The 17,517-nt window shown below is 52.2% G+C and overlaps 1 protein-coding gene across 15 annotated transcripts; it reads left to right on the top strand.

Annotated features, from left to right (window-relative positions):
* Positions 1 to 1,585: 1,585 nt before the first annotated feature.
* Positions 1,586 to 17,387, top strand: BRPF1 (bromodomain and PHD finger containing 1). Of its 15 annotated transcripts, none has more exons than XM_014731432.2 (14): positions 1,586 to 2,445; positions 4,348 to 4,956; positions 8,369 to 9,328; positions 10,166 to 10,328; positions 10,729 to 10,860; positions 11,277 to 11,405; positions 12,206 to 12,515; positions 12,842 to 13,162; positions 13,484 to 13,768; positions 14,257 to 14,404; positions 14,934 to 15,070; positions 15,173 to 15,291; positions 15,640 to 15,794; positions 16,544 to 17,387. In XM_014731432.2, exons 2-14 carry the CDS (start codon positions 4,358 to 4,360, stop codon positions 16,725 to 16,727), a joined length of 3,642 nt encoding a protein of 1,213 aa, XP_014586918.1. In that variant the 5' UTR covers positions 1,586 to 2,445; positions 4,348 to 4,357; the 3' UTR covers positions 16,728 to 17,387. The 15 variants fall into 15 exon arrangements, with proteins under 15 accessions (XP_014586918.1, XP_070094570.1, XP_014586917.1 ...); XM_070238469.1 differs by having other exon boundaries at positions 2,026 to 2,445; positions 11,277 to 11,423; XM_014731431.2 differs by having other exon boundaries at positions 2,031 to 2,445; positions 12,839 to 13,162.
* Positions 17,388 to 17,517: the final 130 nt, after the last annotated feature.

Below are 17,517 nucleotides of genomic sequence, written 5' to 3'. Positions count from 1 at the left end.
ATTCTTCAAACACTTTAGGAAATAAGTGAAACTGTGCGTGTGTACATTTTTTTCTGAGGAGAGAGACCTTTAGCTTTCATCAGATACTCAAAGGGTTCCTGACCTCAAAAGGGTTTGGCTTTAAGATGACTGTATATAAGTCTGCTCTGATCCATTTATTCTGAGTTTTTTTAATAAGGATAATAAAAAAAGCTAATATTTTCTTTGAGTATTCACTATATATCAGACACAATGCTAGGCGATTTACAAGCACCATTTTATTTAATCCTCACAATAATCCTATGAAGCAGGCACTATATTTTATGTTCATTTTACACATGAGGAAACTGAGGCTCAGAGAGGTTAAATCACTTATTAAAGAGAACTCATTAGTTTGACTCCAGATCACAACATCTTAACCAGAAAACATATTCTTGAAGTGTCAATTTTATTAGGATGTTTTTGGGAAGACATTGTATATGAAAACACATACATTATATTGGGTACGATGCAAGGTTTGCATTAAGACAAAACTGAAGCTTCCAGATGCTTTGGAACCCCAGATGCTTCCAGACCCTTTCACACTCCTCTTTGATGGCAAAACTGGAGAGGCTCAGCAACAAGCATTGTTCAACAAGCGGACTCTCCCTGGCACTCGAGTTCTCCGAAGTCCCCAAGAAATGACTAGAGTTTTCGAGCTCCGTTTTACAAATAAGGCATTTGAGGCAGGAAGAATTTAACAACTTGCTCAAGTTCAGATAGCTACTAAGTGGCCCAGTGACATTAAAATCAGCTCTGTTTTTTTTTAAGATTGGCACCTGGGCTAACAACTGTTGCCAATCTTTTTTTTTTTTTCTGCTTTATCTCCCCAACCCCCCCCCCCCCCCGGACATAGTTGTGTATCCTAGTTGCAGGTCCTTCTAGTTGTGGGATGTGGGACGCAGCCTCACCGTGGCCTGACGAGCGGTGCCATGTCCACGCCCAGGATCTCAACCTTGGGCCGCAGCACAGGAGCGCGCGAACTTAACCACTCGGCCACGGAGCCGGCCCCAGCTCCGTCTGTTTTGACATCACCTTCTAACTGGCAACCCATAGCCATGATGCATCTCCAAGCCAACCTATGGAGTTCCCAGCATCTGAATTCCATTTTACCCTACACAAGCCCTTTTATACCCCTTCAGCCCTCTGCACCTCCCCAAACCCGGCCCTTCCCTCCGGATCCACAGCTTCCCTCCAGTCCCTCTGCTTTACCTTTCCCAAGCCCCTTCCCTTTCCTTCAGCCACGCCCCGTTATTCCTAACTTGGTCCCGCCCTTTCCCTCCAGCCCCGCCCCTTACCTTTTCCAAGCCCCACCCTTTCCCTTCAGCCTCGCGTCGTTTTCCCAGCTCTATCCTTTCTCGCTAGCCCAGCTCCACCTTCCAGGCCCATCCAAAGCCCCGCCCTTTCTTTCCTGAGGCTCACTCTTCTGTTTAGCTCCACCCTTTAGCTCCGTTCAGCCCCTATTCTCCTTACTGGGGCCCGCTTTACAAATAGCCCCGCCCACTACCCCGAAAGTCCGGCCCCATAGACTGGTTCCTTCTCTTCCAGCCGCGCCCCGCCCCTACTCATAACTCGGGGCCCCCTTAGGCTCCAGCCCGCGTAACTCTTGCTCCCGGCCCTGCCCCCAGCTCCGCCCCGCGGCTCCGGCCCCGCCTCGCCGGTTTCCTCGGAGACCAAGGCCAGGTCCCTACCGCAGCCGCGGCGCCAGCAGGAGGGAGGGAGAAAGGAGGGAGGAGGGACGGAGGAGCCAGAGGGGGAAGGGAGAAGGGCGGGCTCCTCACCACCTGCCCCGCGCTCACCGTCCGTGGCCGCAGATTCGCCACCAACGGCCCGACCACTCCGGACCCTGAGTACCGCAACTTCACTCTCCAGAAACTCAACTCTAAGATAGAGATGCTAGAGAAGCTCTGTGGGGTGTCCAGGGGTGCCCCTGAGTCCCAGAGAATGGCCTCTCGAGCCTCAGCGGGCCGGCGGGGAACTGTGGCGAAAGTGCAGCTCGGCAGCGCCGCGGCGCCGCGTTTACCCTGCGCAGACGCCGTCGCCGCCGCTGCTGCCGCCGCCGCTGCCACTGCCTTTGCCGCCACCGTCTCCGCCGCCGCCGCTGTCCCCGTGCTGCCTCCGGGAGCCTCTATTGTTCCGGCGGCGCCGGATCCCGAGGCCGGGCAACCTAGGGGTTCTCGAAACAGGCGGCGGCCGACGGAGTTGAGACACCCGGGCGCCGACGGGACCGGGAGCGGCAGGGGTCAGCGCGGGAATCCCGGAGAGCCGGGGCCAGAGCGTGGGGCGGCAGGGGGCCGGGGCGGCGAGGTCTGCGGTCTCCGGCGTTGAGGATCCCCCTCCCCGGCCCGTCTTTCCCCGCCGGCCTCCCAAGTGGGGTCGGAGCCCCGGCGGGCGCTCCCGGCGATGAGCCCGGACTCGAGGTGGCCGGTGAGTGCGGGCCTGGGACCAGGGCGGGAGTGGCCAACGGGAAAGGGGTAGGCTGCTTTCGTGGGGCGCGCACTGAGCTGCCCGTCCCTAGTGCACCTTGGGCCACTCCAGCCAGGAGAACTGACAGTGCCTTCGCTCCCAGCCGGCATCTTGGGGCACCAGTGTATCCTTCGGGGCTGCCTGGGCCAGTGGCAGGAGAGGAGCCCTGTCTAACTTGTTACACTTCGACTAGGGGAAACGTCGCCGCATCCGGGAGAGGGCTGCGGGCACCGCCTTGGCCCGACCTGATCTCTCCGGCCCCCGCCCCTTACTTCCTCCAGCCCCCTGAGCTCCGCCGCCGCCCTACCCCTGAGCCCAGGGCCCTCCCCAAGGGCTTTCAGGTCTAAGTTCTCAACTCCCTCCCCGCTGCTTCTGCCGCCGAGTCCCAGCGGGACATCTGCTGGGGGCTCTGTACTGCTTAGGGAACCAGGGCAGCAGAGCCGCAGCATTCACCAGGGACCCATCATTGAAAGAGAGCTTGTCTGTGCCTCCAATTGGTTTGTGTTTAGAGACAGACGAAGGTAGGAAGTAGAAGTCAGTTGGAGTTGAAGGAGTAGTTATACTGATTTGGAAGTCAGGGGCTTTTACAGAAAGACTGGAGTAGCCCACTTGCTTGGTTAAGTCGCAGGAGGAGAGGCCAAAAGTGGTCACTGTTTGAATGGGAGCTCAGGGTGGCTTTGCCTGGAATGATGCCAAGCCCCTAGCTGAATTGTTGAACTCAGCTAGGCCTGGAGAAATTGGGGCAGGTTCTGACCAAGCTGGGCTTCCTGGGGGCTGGTGCCATCTGCTGTCTCCACTCACTCAGGAACATTGGAGAGGAGGAAAGGAGGGCCCTGAGGACTAGCCTGGAGCTGACTGTGCCTGGGTTGTGATGTTCCTGTTTGTATCCTTAAGGCCTGGTACTACTCCCAGGGCCAGGGCCAAGGCATGGGCTTCCCCTAAAGACCTCAGAAATGAACTAATTCTTCCTATAATCCAATGATTTCTGCCTGAGTCCAGGACTAAATCATTGGCTACTCATTCAAGCTTCTACACAGGGTAACACTAGCCTTTATCCATCGCTCTCAGCTCCAAATCTGGTGATCCCCTCATTCAGCTATTCAGTCAACAGGTTATTCATTCATTTGCCAAAGACTGTGTCCACTATATGCCAGGTACTGGTGATATAGAGGTGGGTAGGCTCTGATGTCTACACTGCGCAGCTCCCAGTCTAGTGGGAGGAGACAACTTCCAGTATGGTAAGTGCCATGGTGGAAGTAAGAATGGAATGCTGTGGAAACACAGCTCTCCATGAGAGAGACAAAAAAGTCATAACAGAAGAAATGACATTTGAGCTGGGTTTTGAAGAATGAGTAGGAGCTCACCAATTAGGATGGAAGGCATCCCAAATTGAGATCATCTTATAGAAAGGAGAGGTTATAACATTGAGGAAATAGCAAGTTACCCTGGGTAGACAGATGCACAGCTGTAACTGGTGAAAATAAGAGTCTAGAAAGGAAGACTAGGGCCAGACAGTGAAAGGAGCACCTTGAATGTCCTCATAGGGAATTTGGATATTAGGCTGAAGGAAGTGGGGAGCATCAGGAGGCTTTTAATCAAGAGATTGACATTATCATTGCTATTTGGTAGAAAGATCAGCCACATTATGTGAGATTAGGCTAGAAGAGTTGAGAGATAGGGCAGGATGGCCAGAGGTCATGGGGCCAAGACCTTGGCCCTGGTGTGTAGGAGATGGCATTTGGAGATGCTGTAGAGGTGGGCTGGTCAGGTCCCTTGGAGAGAGGGAGGACCGCAGGGAGTGGAGTAGAGTGGGTGGCCAGGAACTCTTTCTCAGGCCTATGCTAACTGATCTGTACATTCTAGATGTGACAGCATGGGGGTGGACTTTGACGTGAAGACTTTCTGCCACAACTTGCGGGCAACTAAGCCACCATATGAGTGCCCCGTGGAGACCTGCCGCAAGGTCTACAAGAGTTACAGTGGTATCGAGTACCACCTGTACCACTATGACCACGACAACCCACCACCTCCACAGCAGACTCCGCTCCGCAAACATAAAAAGAAGGGGCGCCAGTCACGCCCAGCCAACAAACAGTCACCCAGCCCCTCAGAGGTATCCCAGTCACCGGGCCGTGAGGTGATGAGCTATGCACAGGCCCAACGCATGGTGGAGGTGGACTTGCATGGCCGCGTCCACCGGATCAGCATCTTTGACAACCTGGATGTGGTGTCAGAGGATGAGGAGGTCCCCGAGGAGGCTCCTGAGAATGGCAGCAACAAGGAGAACACAGAGACACCGGCTGCTACTCCCAAGTCAGGCAAGCATAAGAACAAGGAGAAGCGCAAGGACTCCAACCATCACCACCACCATAATGCTTCTGCAAGCACCACTCCCAAGCTGCCAGAGGTGGTATACCGAGAACTGGAGCAGGACACCCCTGATGCCCCACCGCGGCCGACTTCCTATTATCGGTAAGGCCACCTCCGCCTCCCAACTCTGGAAAACTGGTCAAGCAGGGCTTAGGAGCCGGAAAGAGATGACAAGGAGCAGATAGGAGAGTGGCAGGGATAAAGGATAGTGGAAGCACAGGGGTACTACCAGGGCAGTGAGAGGAAAAGTGCCCCAGCTAATGACAGTGGCACTTACTGTACATTGCTACATGCACTGGGTGTTTTATAGCCACTCCTTTATTTTATTCTCACAACTCTCTCAGGTAGGTATTGTTCTCACTGCACTTAAGAGGGAGCCAGAGTCCAGAAGAGGGGCCAGACTTCAGGAAAGTCACATGCCAGTAGATAGCTGAACTGGGATTCAAACCCAGGTTCCTCTGACTCCAAAGCTGCATTGTTTTCACTGTATCCCTTTCTGGTTCCTGACCCTGTCCATTCCATCATTGTGTGACTTTGGGAAAGGCATCCAGCTTCTGGTGTTTTAGTGACCCCATCCGCAAAGCAGGTATAATATTCCTCTGCCGGCATAAAGGTAGAAGACTACGGACACTAATTTCATAAGGTCCTCAAAGCAATGTGTAAATCTGCAAGGGCAATTTTCCCATTACTTGTTCTGTTATTGTCACCCAGGCTTTAGCATACATAAGCAGTATTTTCATCACCTATGTCTTATATTCGTCCAATGGCCCTTTGATTTATTTCATTTAATTGTTTCTTTGGTCCCCCACTTCCTTCCAAAAATTAATCACAGTGGCTCCTAATAAAATCACAGGTATAAGGCTAAATTAGTTCAACATGAGATAAAAATGAAGGGATGGGGGCAGTGTGGTGGTGAAACTACATACAGAAACCCTAGCTGAAGGATAGTCCAGAAACCAAGTATAAAACTTCTCTCCGAGTCTTGGCATCCAAGGCCAAGAGGGCATTTGGATGAGTTAGTTAACAAGCAGTCTTTGGTGTCAACTAATCAAAAGGCCTGATCTCTGAGAAGCTCTTGTAAAGGTTTTTATATGAAAGGTAGTTTTTACCAGAAGTGCAGTCCGTGTGATGTTATACTAAATCTCGGTTCTTTAATAGCATATCTGTGAGAACCCAAGTGATTTGGCCCGGTATGTCACTTTCTCCCTTGTTCACGTGTCAGCCAGTCCTCTCTTTGATCAGCCCAGCTGGTTCAGCCCAGCTCCACCTCCTTCTGGCTTTCCACTCTCTTTACTGTTAGCACTGACTGCTGTGACCACCACCAACTCACAGACCCCTCTCTGGGCCTGCTGTCCCTCCTAATGTCTCTTCAGCACTCTCTGCTCTGCTAGGCATCCCAGCTCGCTCCAGTCCTTTTCTTCCTCTCACCACTCAGATTTACTCTTTCCTCCTGGGGATGAGATCTGTTCTCCAGGGCAGCCATTCTCAGCTGGTGTACTGCAATCAGTTGGGAGGTGTATTGCATGTAATTTGTTACTACTATTAGCAGAACTACCCAAGTTTTGGAAATGATTTGCTTTTTATATAAATTTGAGAAGATTTGAGGTCATCTCTCTAATAATATCACTTTCTCTTGCTTGCATCTGATGTGCTTTCTTGAGAGGGAGAGGGGGTGGAGCGTCAGCTGGTGTGCTAGGAATTGTACATGACATGCAGCCTGCCTTATCTGTGCTGCAGCCTGTAATCTGGGTGCACTGTGGGAGTATGTTATGCACCATCACTTAACATCACATGTGTCATGGTAAAGAAGAGTCTGAGAGCTGGTGGTAGAGCCTGAAAGGGGCCTGATGGTTCACACTAGCCCTGAGCCACACCCTTTTTCAAGGATGAGGACATTGCAGTCACCTTGGGGAAGGGGTACAGGGCTAAGAAAGAAGCTGCTTCCTATAGACACAGCATTTTAGTCTCTCTCCACTCTTCTACCTGCAAAATGCCTTTCAAATGAACAACACTGAGTGCCTATTTCTGTACGGTGAATCACACATGGTCCTTGCCTCTATCCTGTAGTGGAGGAGTTAGACACATAAACAGTTATAATACAAAGCAAGGTGGGTCAGAGCTATACAAAAGCTAATAATAAAGCTGACATGTATTGAGTACTTGCCCCATCCCAGGTACTGTTTAAAGCACTTTACCTGCATTAACTCATTTAATGCTCACAACAGCTGTGTGAAATAGGTTCAGGTTAGCGTCACCACTTTCAGCTGAAGAAACCAAGCCCCAGGGAGGTTAGCTCACTTGCCTGCAGTCATACAGAGCATGGCTCCAGAGCCTATGCTCACCTGGCCTGCTCTAGCACCCAGAGCCCCCAGTAGGGGCAGGGAGGGACAGGAACTAACATTAATCTAGGACCTGCTGTGTGCCACTAGACTTAGCCCATTCATTTCTGTAATTCCACTTAATCCTGACAGCATCTTTGGGAGTAAGTAGTAGTAGTCTCATTCTATCATCAATAAAACTGAGGTTCAGAAAAGAGCAGTGATGTCCTAAAGGTCACAAAGTGGCAGAGCTAGGATTTAAATCCAGGTTTGTTAGAAGCCAAAGCTCCATTCTTTCCATTGTAGCTCCCAATACTAGAGTTCAGGCCACTTAGAGCATGGCAAGGGTGTGAGGAGTCTGCTCTGTATCCCATGCACCTGCAGCAGCCCTCAGCTCCAGTCCTGCTGGCCCAGAGAGTGCTGGAGGGTGGAGTTTGAATCCTAGCTCTGCTACTTCTTGGTTGTGTGACCTGTCTGTGTTGGGCAGTTAATTAACTTCTCAAAGCTTCAGATTCCTTATCTACAAATGAGAGCAATAAGAACACTGACCATATGGCTGTGGTGAAAATAAACGTGGTAACATACCACAATGCCTGGCTCATGGTAAATGCTCAGTATATCTTAGCTATTCTGACTTATCTCTCAAGGTTATCCAGAGAACAGTAGTACCTAGAGCTTGAGGGAGCCCTGAGCTGATGCTGCACCAGTGGACAGAAGACCATTTAGGACGCTACCAGCTAGTGCTAAAACTTATATATAATTTGCAAGTGACACCTGAGGACCTTCCTTCCCCTGACGCTTTGCACTGTCATCTAGACCACCCAGTGGGTCCTAGCTGCCCCACCCTCCTCCCTTCGGGAGTCTGGCTGAGCCTCTGCACTGCAAAGGCGGCAGTGTAGCACCTAAGAAGCAAGCTTTGGAATCTGTAGGCCTGGGTTCATATCCCAGCGTTACCAGTTTCTCACAAGGGAGCTAGGGCAGGTCAATTAACCTCCTCAAACCTTAGGTTTCCTTTTCTGCAAAACAGTAATGATTATGGGACCTATAGTACCTGGGATGAAGGTGAGGATGGAATGAGACAACATGTATAAAGGCACAGGCCTGGCATGGAGTAAGTGCTTGGCAAATGTAACCCATTGTCTTTAAGGGAGGGAAATCTTGACCATATGATGCTGAGCTGCCTGTGTGTACTGCAGGTACATTGAGAAGTCAGCGGAAGAGCTGGATGAGGAAGTAGAGTATGACATGGATGAAGAGGACTACATCTGGCTGGATATCATGAATGAGCGGCGGAAGACGGAAGGAGTGAGTCCGATCCCGCAGGAGATCTTTGAGTACTTAATGGATCGGCTGGAGAAAGAGTCCTACTTTGAGAGCCACAATAAAGGTGACCCCAATGCGCTAGTGGACGAGGATGCTGTGTGCTGTATCTGCAACGATGGTGAGTGCCAGAACAGCAATGTCATCCTTTTCTGTGACATGTGCAACCTGGCTGTGCACCAGGAGTGCTATGGTGTCCCATACATCCCTGAGGGCCAGTGGCTGTGCCGCCGCTGCCTACAGTCACCCTCCCGTGCTGTGGACTGTGCCCTGTGCCCCAACAAGGGTGGTGCCTTCAAGCAGACAGATGATGGGCGCTGGGCCCATGTGGTATGTGCCCTGTGGATCCCTGAGGTCTGCTTTGCCAACACAGTCTTCCTGGAGCCTATCGACAGCATCGAGCACATCCCACCAGCTCGCTGGAAGCTGACCTGCTACATTTGCAAACAGCGGGGCTCAGGGGCCTGCATCCAGTGCCACAAGGCCAACTGCTACACAGCCTTCCACGTGACCTGTGCCCAGCAGGCTGGCCTTTACATGAAGATGGAGCCTGTACGGGAGACAGGTGCCAATGGCACCTCCTTCAGCGTCCGCAAGACGGCCTACTGTGACATCCACACGCCCCCCGGTTCAGCGCGCCGCCTGCCTGCCCTGTCCCACAGTGAGGGTGAGGAGGATGAGGATGAGGAGGAGGATGAGGGTAAGAGTTGGAGCTCAGAGAAGGTCAAGAAGGCCAAGGCCAAGTCCCGGATCAAGATGAAGAAGGCACGGAAGATCCTGGCAGAGAAGCGGGCAGCAGCACCTGTGGTATCGGTGCCCTGCATCCCGCCACACAGGTATGTTGGGAGCGGGTAAATAGGCTGATGAGAGAAGAAGCAGCTCTCTTGGAGACTGACAGCCCCCTGAGTCGGGTGACAGGGTTGGGTTATCTTCTTCCTATCAGGAGTTACATAGAAGTTATAGAAAAAAAACCCAAAATTCCAAAAGAAGTTAGCTCTAGCAGGTCACTTGACTTTTACAGTAGGAGCCAGAAACTTCAGCTTTTATCTGGCAGACCTAACAGGTGTTTTGAACTGCCCTTCATTTTAATGGTGTGGTTTAAGTTAGGAAGAAAGAGGATGGAATAGCCACCAGCCACAATGGAAGAAATGGTCTGACCCTGAAGGGAGAAATGGAATGAAAAAAGGGGGAAGGAAATGCTCAAGGAGTTGCAAAGTGGTTACTGCCACAAATGAGTCCAAATGGGGGCTGCGGTCATCAGTTGTTTTTAACTCTCTCTTGTCCGTATGTATTCAATTTCCTATAGTTTACTGCTGTACAAGCGTACTTCATTTTAAAACCTTCCAATGCTCAGTCTGAGTGGGGTATCCCAGGGTTACACAGTGCTCTGGGCTACAGTGACAAGAGCAGTCTTAGGGGCCAAGCTCCCAGACCCCTTGGTGAACAGGGTTAGGGATCTGGCTTAGTGCTGGGAGCCTGGCTTCCTGTCTGCTGAGGTGCCATTGATGACACTGTTTGCTCTTCTTTGTCTTAAGCCCAGTGTCACAGACCTTTTTGACAATAGACATTGCCTCTTCAGCCCCATTCAGGAACTCTCACTGACCAGAGACCCCCATTCTGCTTAAGAAAATCAGAGCCCAATTGGTTTTTCTCTTTGTTGCCCGGCTTCCCAGGCTCAGTAAAATCACCAACCGCCTGACCATCCAAAGGAAGAGCCAGTTCATGCAGAGGCTGCACAGCTACTGGACACTGAAGCGGCAGTCACGGAATGGGGTCCCACTGCTACGTCGCCTGCAGACACACCTGCAGTCTCAGAGGAACTGTGACCAAGTCGGGGTACTGTGTCAGATTCCCTGTGGGCTCTGGGAACTAGGGCCAGAGGGACGAGGACTGAGATTTGTGACAATGGCTTCCAGTGCGCCAAGGGCTTAGGCTGTTTCCTCCTTTAAGCTAGCTCTCAAACCAGGCTCAGGATGAAATCCTTAGGGATTAGATCAGTGGAATGTGTTCATTCATTCATTCAGTCCATAAGCATATATTGAGCATCGACTCTGTGCCAGGCCCGGGGACTCGTAGGTTGAGGAGCTCTCACTTTAGCTGATGAGCCTGCCAGTAAATCACTGTGCTCCCTTCTTTGGTTTTACCTGCCCTCAACGCAAGTTTCCTGGGCTCTCCTCCCCTCTGGCCATTCCTCTGGCTCCCTCTTCATCTCTTGATCCCCTTTTTGCCTCTACAGAGAGATTCTGAGGATAAGAACTGGGCCCTCAAAGAACAGCTCAAGTCCTGGCAGCGGCTCCGGCATGACCTGGAGCGAGCTCGGCTGCTGGTCGAGCTGATTCGCAAGCGGGAGAAACTCAAAAGGGAGACGGTGAGTGCTCCTGGGCCAGCTCTGTTTTACAGAGGAGTAAACAGACCCAGGAGAAGGAAAAGTATGTGTCCCTTGGCCAGGAAGCAACAGGGCTGATACTGGAGTCAGGTCTTCAGACACTCAGTGTGCTCTCAGGCCCACCGGAAGCAAAATGTCACAGGAGAGTATGAAGGGAACCCTAAATTATGTGATACAGGTAGCTGGCACTGGGAGTTCAAAGAAGGGAAAGGCAGAGTAGTCGGGGGAAAGTTTCACTGGGTGGGGCCTTGAAGAAGGTAGACCTGAGTGAGTATGCCCAACTTGGGGTGAGGGGTGGGAAGGAAGGCAAGTTTCCAAACCAGCTGCGACCATCTCCTCAGACCTCTCTGCCAAGGGATTGGCCTGGGCCAGGCTGATTGGGCCTTTGTGTGTGTCAGATCAAGGTCCAACAGATCGCTATGGAGATGCAGCTGACCCCTTTCCTCATCCTTCTTCGCAAAACCTTGGAGCAGCTCCAAGAGAAGGATACAGGCAACATCTTCAGCGAGCCGGTCCCTCTGTCTGAGGTAACCGAATTGGACGAAGTAAGAATCCTTTCCCCTCACTCCACCTTCTTTCTGTTCCTCTCCCAGTTGGACCCCTGATGCAGGTCTGGGCCAGGGACTAGGAGGGGACCTTGAAGAGAGGGGCTGGTGGCTTTGGGGCTCCAAGATGAACTGGAGCCACATGCATCACCTGGACTCTGTCTTATCCCTGTCATACCCTAAGGGCCCAGAATGGGAGGCAATCTGCACTCCTTCCCCAGAGGCAGGGACTGAGTCTGCCAAATGAATAATCCCAGGGCAGGAAGACACTTTCGGGGTGCTGAACCCTAGAACGGAGACTTTAGAAGGCTCAGCACCTAAAGAACCAGCTCTGAAGCCCTAGGTCCTGACTGGCAGACTCTTCTCTCTAAAAGGTATAAAATGAGAGGCCTGAGGCAGCAGCCTCCTTATAAGTCTTAACAATAAGTAAAAAGAGCTATAGGAATGCAAGGTGGTGTTATTGCCAGAGGGTTTCCCTAGCCATTTTCTTACTGAAGCCTAATAATGGCTCTAGGAGGTAGATTCGGCTGTAATTTCATTACTGTTTTCCAGGCGAGTAAAAGAATGCCTAGGGAAGTTAAGAGACTTGCCAAGGTCACACAGCTTGTGACTGGTAAAATTAAGACTAGAATCCAGTTTTCCTTTCCCCTGTGCTATATGCCTGCCTCTAATTGTGGTGGGAGGAGGTTGCTGGATGCATTTCGTGGGGGCTTGTTAGGAGCAGGAGTTTGGGGGAATGAGGAGCATATCTCCACTTAGCCACACTTACCCTGCTTTCCCAGGTACCTGACTACCTAGACCACATCAAAAAGCCCATGGACTTTTTCACCATGAAGCAGAACTTGGAGGCTTACCGCTACCTGAACTTTGATGATTTTGAGGAGGACTTCAACCTCATCGTCAGCAACTGCCTCAAGTATAATGCCAAGGACACCATCTTCTACCGGGCGGCAGTGCGGCTCCGAGAGCAGGGTGGTGCTGTGCTCCGCCAGGCCCGGCGCCAGGCAGAAAAAATGGGCATTGACTTTGAGACGGGCATGCATATCCCCCACAGTCTGGCTGGAGATGAGGCCCCACACCACACTGAAGATGGTGGGTGATAAGTCACACACACACACATAGAGGCCAATGCCAGGGATGAACAGCTTTCTAAAAGTCCCCTCCTGGGATCAGGCAGTGTAGGCAGGAAGCAGCTAGGCTGAGCAGTGGTGAGCTATCCCCAGGAATGCTCCCTAAGAAGCCAGACTGGGTGAATGGATAGCAGTGCCCCCCATTCCTCATCGTGGTGCTGCTATTTTACAGCTGTTCCTGGTGAGAAGCTAAGGGGAGAAAAGTGGGTTTCCTACTGCCTGCCCAGGTTCAGGGGGACCAGAGCACTACCTGAGTCTGACCTTTTCCCCCATCCCCACCCCTAGCAGCAGAGGAAGAGCGGCTGGTTCTGCTGGAGAACCAAAAGCACCTGCCAGTGGAAGAGCAGCTGAAGTTGTTGCTGGAGCGGCTAGATGAGGTGAATGCCAGCAAGCAGAGCGTGGGCCGCTCACGGCGTGCAAAGATGATCAAGAAAGAGATGACAGCGCTGCGGCGGAAGCTTGCCCACCAGCGAGAAACTGGAAGAGATGGGCCTGAGCGGCATGGCCCCTCCAGCCGGGGCAGCCTGACACCCCACCCAACAGCCTGTGACAAGGACGGGCAGACAGACAGTGCCGCCGAGGAGAGCAGCAGCCAGGAGACAAGCAAAGGTCTGAACCTCATAGCAAGGTGGACCCCAAAGCAAGCTAGACTTTGACTCTGCAGCACACACTCAGCCCCTGCCATTCCCCAAGGCAGAGGTCCCTCCTGCACAGCTAGCTGCACTTTCTACCTCATTCCCCAATCAGGGGCCTCTTAGCTGCCTCTTTGCCTATCTGTATAAGAGAAAATGTTCCCAATTCCATGCCCCTCAAATCATCTTCCCAACTCTAGTGGAATAATGGTCCTATATGCCCAGAGCATACCCTGGACATCTACCCTTCCCACATCAGGCCCCTCACCAACTCTCCTTCTCTCTTTCTCTGCTCCAGGCCTGGGTCCCAACATGTCCTCAACCCCCGCACATGAGGTGGGCAGGAGAACCTCAGTTCTGTTCTCCAAAAAGAACCCGAAGACAGCTGGACCGCCCAAGAGGCCGGGCCGGCCCCCCAAAAACCGGGAGAGCCAGATGACCCCCAGCCACGGAGGCAGTCCTGTGGGGCCCCCCCAGCTCCCCATCATGGGCTCCCTGCGTCAGCGCAAGCGGGGTAGGAGCCCCCGGCCCAGTTCGAGCTCAGACAGCGACAGTGATAAATCCACAGAAGACCCCCCAATGGGTGAGCCTCACCATCACCCAGCCCCCTCAAGAGAGTGAGCAAAGCTGCCATCCCTCCCAACATAACTCTCACCTATCCCTCCATTTGCCTATAAAATGTCAGAGCTAGAAGGGCCCTCAGGAATCCTTTAATTCAATCCCCTCATTTTACAGATGGGGAAACTGAAGCCTAGAGACACTGATCTAGCTAGATTCCCATCCAGGGCCCCCTCCATTGTATCACTTCACCTTTTCTCTTCTCACCCTCCTTGGGGATCTCCTGCCCTTTTAGGCCATTTGTGTCCTAAGGCCAGTAACTGCCAAGGGGTGGGGCAGGGCTGTGGCCAACTGTGGTGGACACTGTCCAGAGCTAGCTCTGCTGGCCAAGGTTGGAGGAATTTTCCAGCACAGAAGGGGAAGCCAAGCTCTAAGTCCCTCTTACCCCCATGCCATCTCCTATCTACATCTTCCTGACCGATTCCTCTCCTCCTCCCCCTCCCCCCAACCAAGACTTACCAGCCAATGGCTTCAGTGGTGGAAACCAGCCAGTGAAGAAGAGTTTCTTGGTATACCGTAATGACTGCAGCCTTCCCCGGAGCAGCTCAGACTCTGAGTCCAGCAGCAGTAGCAGCAGCAGCGCTGCCTCAGACAGGACCAGGTACCAGCCCTCCAGATCAAGGCCTGCCTCTGGGATGCCCTTCCTTTTTTCCTATGGGAAGTGGGGTAGCATCCATCTCATCCTAGATTAAGATGGCTCAAACCCAACATTCTCTGCAAAATAAATGAAATAGATGAGAATGTCACTATAATGAAATGGAGGGAACCATCCTGGGTTAAGCTGATGTTTTAGAGCAGAGGGCATAAACTGATGCTTTGTGGCCTGGATTTGGCCTGCAGACATACTTTTTTTGGTTATCCCAGTTTTTGTATTCTCTTTAAAAATCAGATCTGGCTAATCTAGCCAATATTGCCTTTAGACAGTGCATGCACTTATCACCACCGCTGCTAAATCCACATCAGTCAAATCACAGCCAAGCCCCTCAAGGTGTTTGAGTTTGAAATGCTTCCAGTAGACTCTGCTTTCCAAAAGCATTAGACCCTGGGGGATTAAAGAAGAGAGGACACCCACCATGCCCTTCCCCACTCTTCTGCTCCTTTGAGCTGAGCTCCTGTTGTCTTTTCCACAGCACAACACCCTCAAAACAAGGCCGGGGCAAGCCCTCCTTCTCTCGGGGCACGTTCCCAGAGGACAGCAGTGAAGATACCTCAGGCACTGAGAACGAGGCCTACTCCGTGGGCACTGGCCGCGGCGTGGGCCACAGCAGTAAGTACCCTCGCCCAAGGCCCAGAATGCCGGGGGCCCAATGTCAGGGCCTTGCCAGCCCCCTGGCTGCTGATCCATCCCTTCTCTCCCATTCCTGTGAAGTGGTAAGGAAGAGTCTGGGCCGGGGAGCCGGCTGGCTGTCGGAGGACGAGGACTCCCCCCTGGATGCTCTGGACCTGGTGTGGGCCAAGTGCCGAGGGTATCCTTCGTACCCAGCTCTGGTAGGCTTCTGCTTTTCTTGTCATACCGCTTCCCTTCCAACTCCAGAATGCAGACTCACAATTAACAGACTTTTCCTACTCTCTGCTGAGCTGCAGAGTACACAAGGGTCTTTGGCAGATAGACACTTAGAGGTCCCTGGTTAGTTTTTCCATCTCTCTCTTTTCCTTCCCTTTGCCCCTTGGGCTCTGAAATAGTTTGAGAGGAAGCCAAAGGACAGCATTGCAGCAATAGTAGCATGATAACTTTTTCTCTGTCCCCTCTTCAGAGGTAGTCTCCAAATTCTTGGGTCGGGTAAGCCTTCAGGAAGAAGGGGACTGAACCAAACCAAGGTCTTATTACACCCTCAGATCATTGATCCAAAGATGCCCCGGGAAGGTATGTTCCACCATGGGGTTCCCATCCCTGTGCCCCCACTGGAGGTGCTGAAACTTGGGGAGCAGATGACCCAGGAAGCCCGAGAGCATCTCTACCTCGTCCTCTTCTTTGACAACAAGCGAACCTGGTAAGAGAGGAGGGGAGCATTAGATGTGACTCACAGCCACAGATGCAGCCCTGGGTATAGAGACAGGCTGCTAGGAAACTCCAGCAATAAACAGACAGACTGGACTATCACAAATCAGTGGGGGAGGGACTTAGATCTTTGAGCAAAAGGGTTGAGTTGACCATGAGACTGAGACTGAGTGGGCAGTAGCTGACAAACAGCTGTAGCTAGGAACCAAAGGACCATCAGTGACTGTGACACTTGTGGGGGTGGCTCCCCACCCAGACTCAGGTAGCTTCTAGTCTTAGATTTCCACCTCTGCCTCCATGGTGACAAGATGAGGATAAAGCAGGCATAAACATTCAGCCTCTGAATCCCTGTTCTGTTACATTTACATATGTAGTCTTTTTATTAATTGTCTGCAGAGGATATTTAATGTCAGTAAAGTCTGCCTGGAGCCTATAGGACAGGGTAACTATTTCAGGTTAGGTCAGGGTTCCTCCTTTTTGCACCCATAAATACCCTGTGGTGATTCACCACCACACCACACCTCCCCCCGCTGTGACTGTTGACTGGGCTCTTTTCATCACTAGACTGTGAGCAGTTCCTAGAGGACAGGGACTGTCTCTTGATCGCTGTAACCCCAGTGCCCACCAGAGCTTGGCCCAGAGTGGGCGCTCATTCATTTTTGAATGAATGAAGGAGTGAGGAAGGCTGGTGTTTGTTGCTCTCCCAGAGATGACTTATTTGATCCTCACCTTGTCCTACAGGCAGTGGCTGCCCAGGACTAAGCTAGTTCCTTTGGGCGTGAACCAGGACCTCGACAAGGAGAAGATGCTGGAAGGCCGCAAGTCCAATATCCGCAAGTCAGTGCAGATCGCTTACCACAGAGCTCTGCAGCACCGCAGCAAGGTGCAGGGGGAGCAGAGCAGCGAGACCAGCGATAGTGACTGATACTGCCCAGCACAGCCCAACCTACAGTGCCCTGCCACCTCTCTCCTCCCCTTTGCTCAGTGTCCTGGAGTGGCACCGGCCTCTGCACTGACTCATTCCTGGTCTTGGGGCCAGTCTCAGGGGAAGCTGGGTGGGGGAGGTCCCTCCCGCCCTGAGTGCAGCTGGACTGTACAGAACACTCCGAGAGCCCATGGCTCTGCGCTAGGAGAGGGGAGGTCCCACAGGCCAGAAAGCTCCAGAGACCTCACGGCATTGTAGTACAGGGTGGTGAGCCAAGGTTAGGACACTGCATAAAACAGGCCATCCACCACCTCTGCCTGCTCATGCCAGGAGACTCTGTAACTGCCTAGTGGCCTGAGGCCCCTGCAGGTGGTGTGGTGAGCGGGCATCTGCCCAGCCTAGCAGTGGGATTGATGTCTGTCCAGCCCGGAAGAGGGGCACTAGGTGACCCCCTCCCCTGCTGTTGTAAATACTGTAATTAGCGGAGAATTTAAATTATTCTCATTTGTAACTGCGTTTCCGGTCGCGCCAGAGTCATTTGGTACTAAAAAAAGACTGGGGCCTGTCCCCACTTCCCTTCTTCCCATAGATTCCCTCACCTTTCAAACTGGTTTGTATTTATTTCAAAGGAAGGAAATATATTGATTCTTAGAAAATAAATGGTCTATTTGGAATTCTTGGTTCTTGCCTTCTGCCAGGGCAAAGGGAGGTTCTGTCCCCAGGGAAGGTAAATAATTGGGTCCAAGAGGTGATGGCTGCCGTGCCTGCTGCATTTGTACAACAACAAGGA

The sequence above is a fragment of the Equus caballus genome, chromosome 16 (assembly GCF_041296265.1).
Source record: "Equus caballus isolate H_3958 breed thoroughbred chromosome 16, TB-T2T, whole genome shotgun sequence".
In the NCBI taxonomy this organism is placed as follows: Eukaryota; Metazoa; Chordata; class Mammalia; order Perissodactyla; family Equidae; genus Equus; species Equus caballus.
Note: the sequence above shows the minus strand (reverse complement) of the source record. Positions and strands in the feature narration are given on the sequence as shown.

Excerpts from the sequence above, each read along its gene's own strand:
- BRPF1 (XM_014731425.3), top strand. The coding sequence starts at position 4,358 with ATGGGGGTGGACTTTGACGTGAAGACTTTCTGCCACAACTTGCGGGCA. Across the intron at positions 4,957-8,368 it reads CGGCCGACTTCCTATTATCG|GTACATTGAGAAGTCAGCGG; the intron begins GTAAGGCCACCT and ends TGTGTACTGCAG. Across the intron at positions 12,516-12,838 it reads CCCACACCACACTGAAGATG|CAGCAGAGGAAGAGCGGCTG; the intron begins GTGGGTGATAAG and ends CCCCACCCCTAG.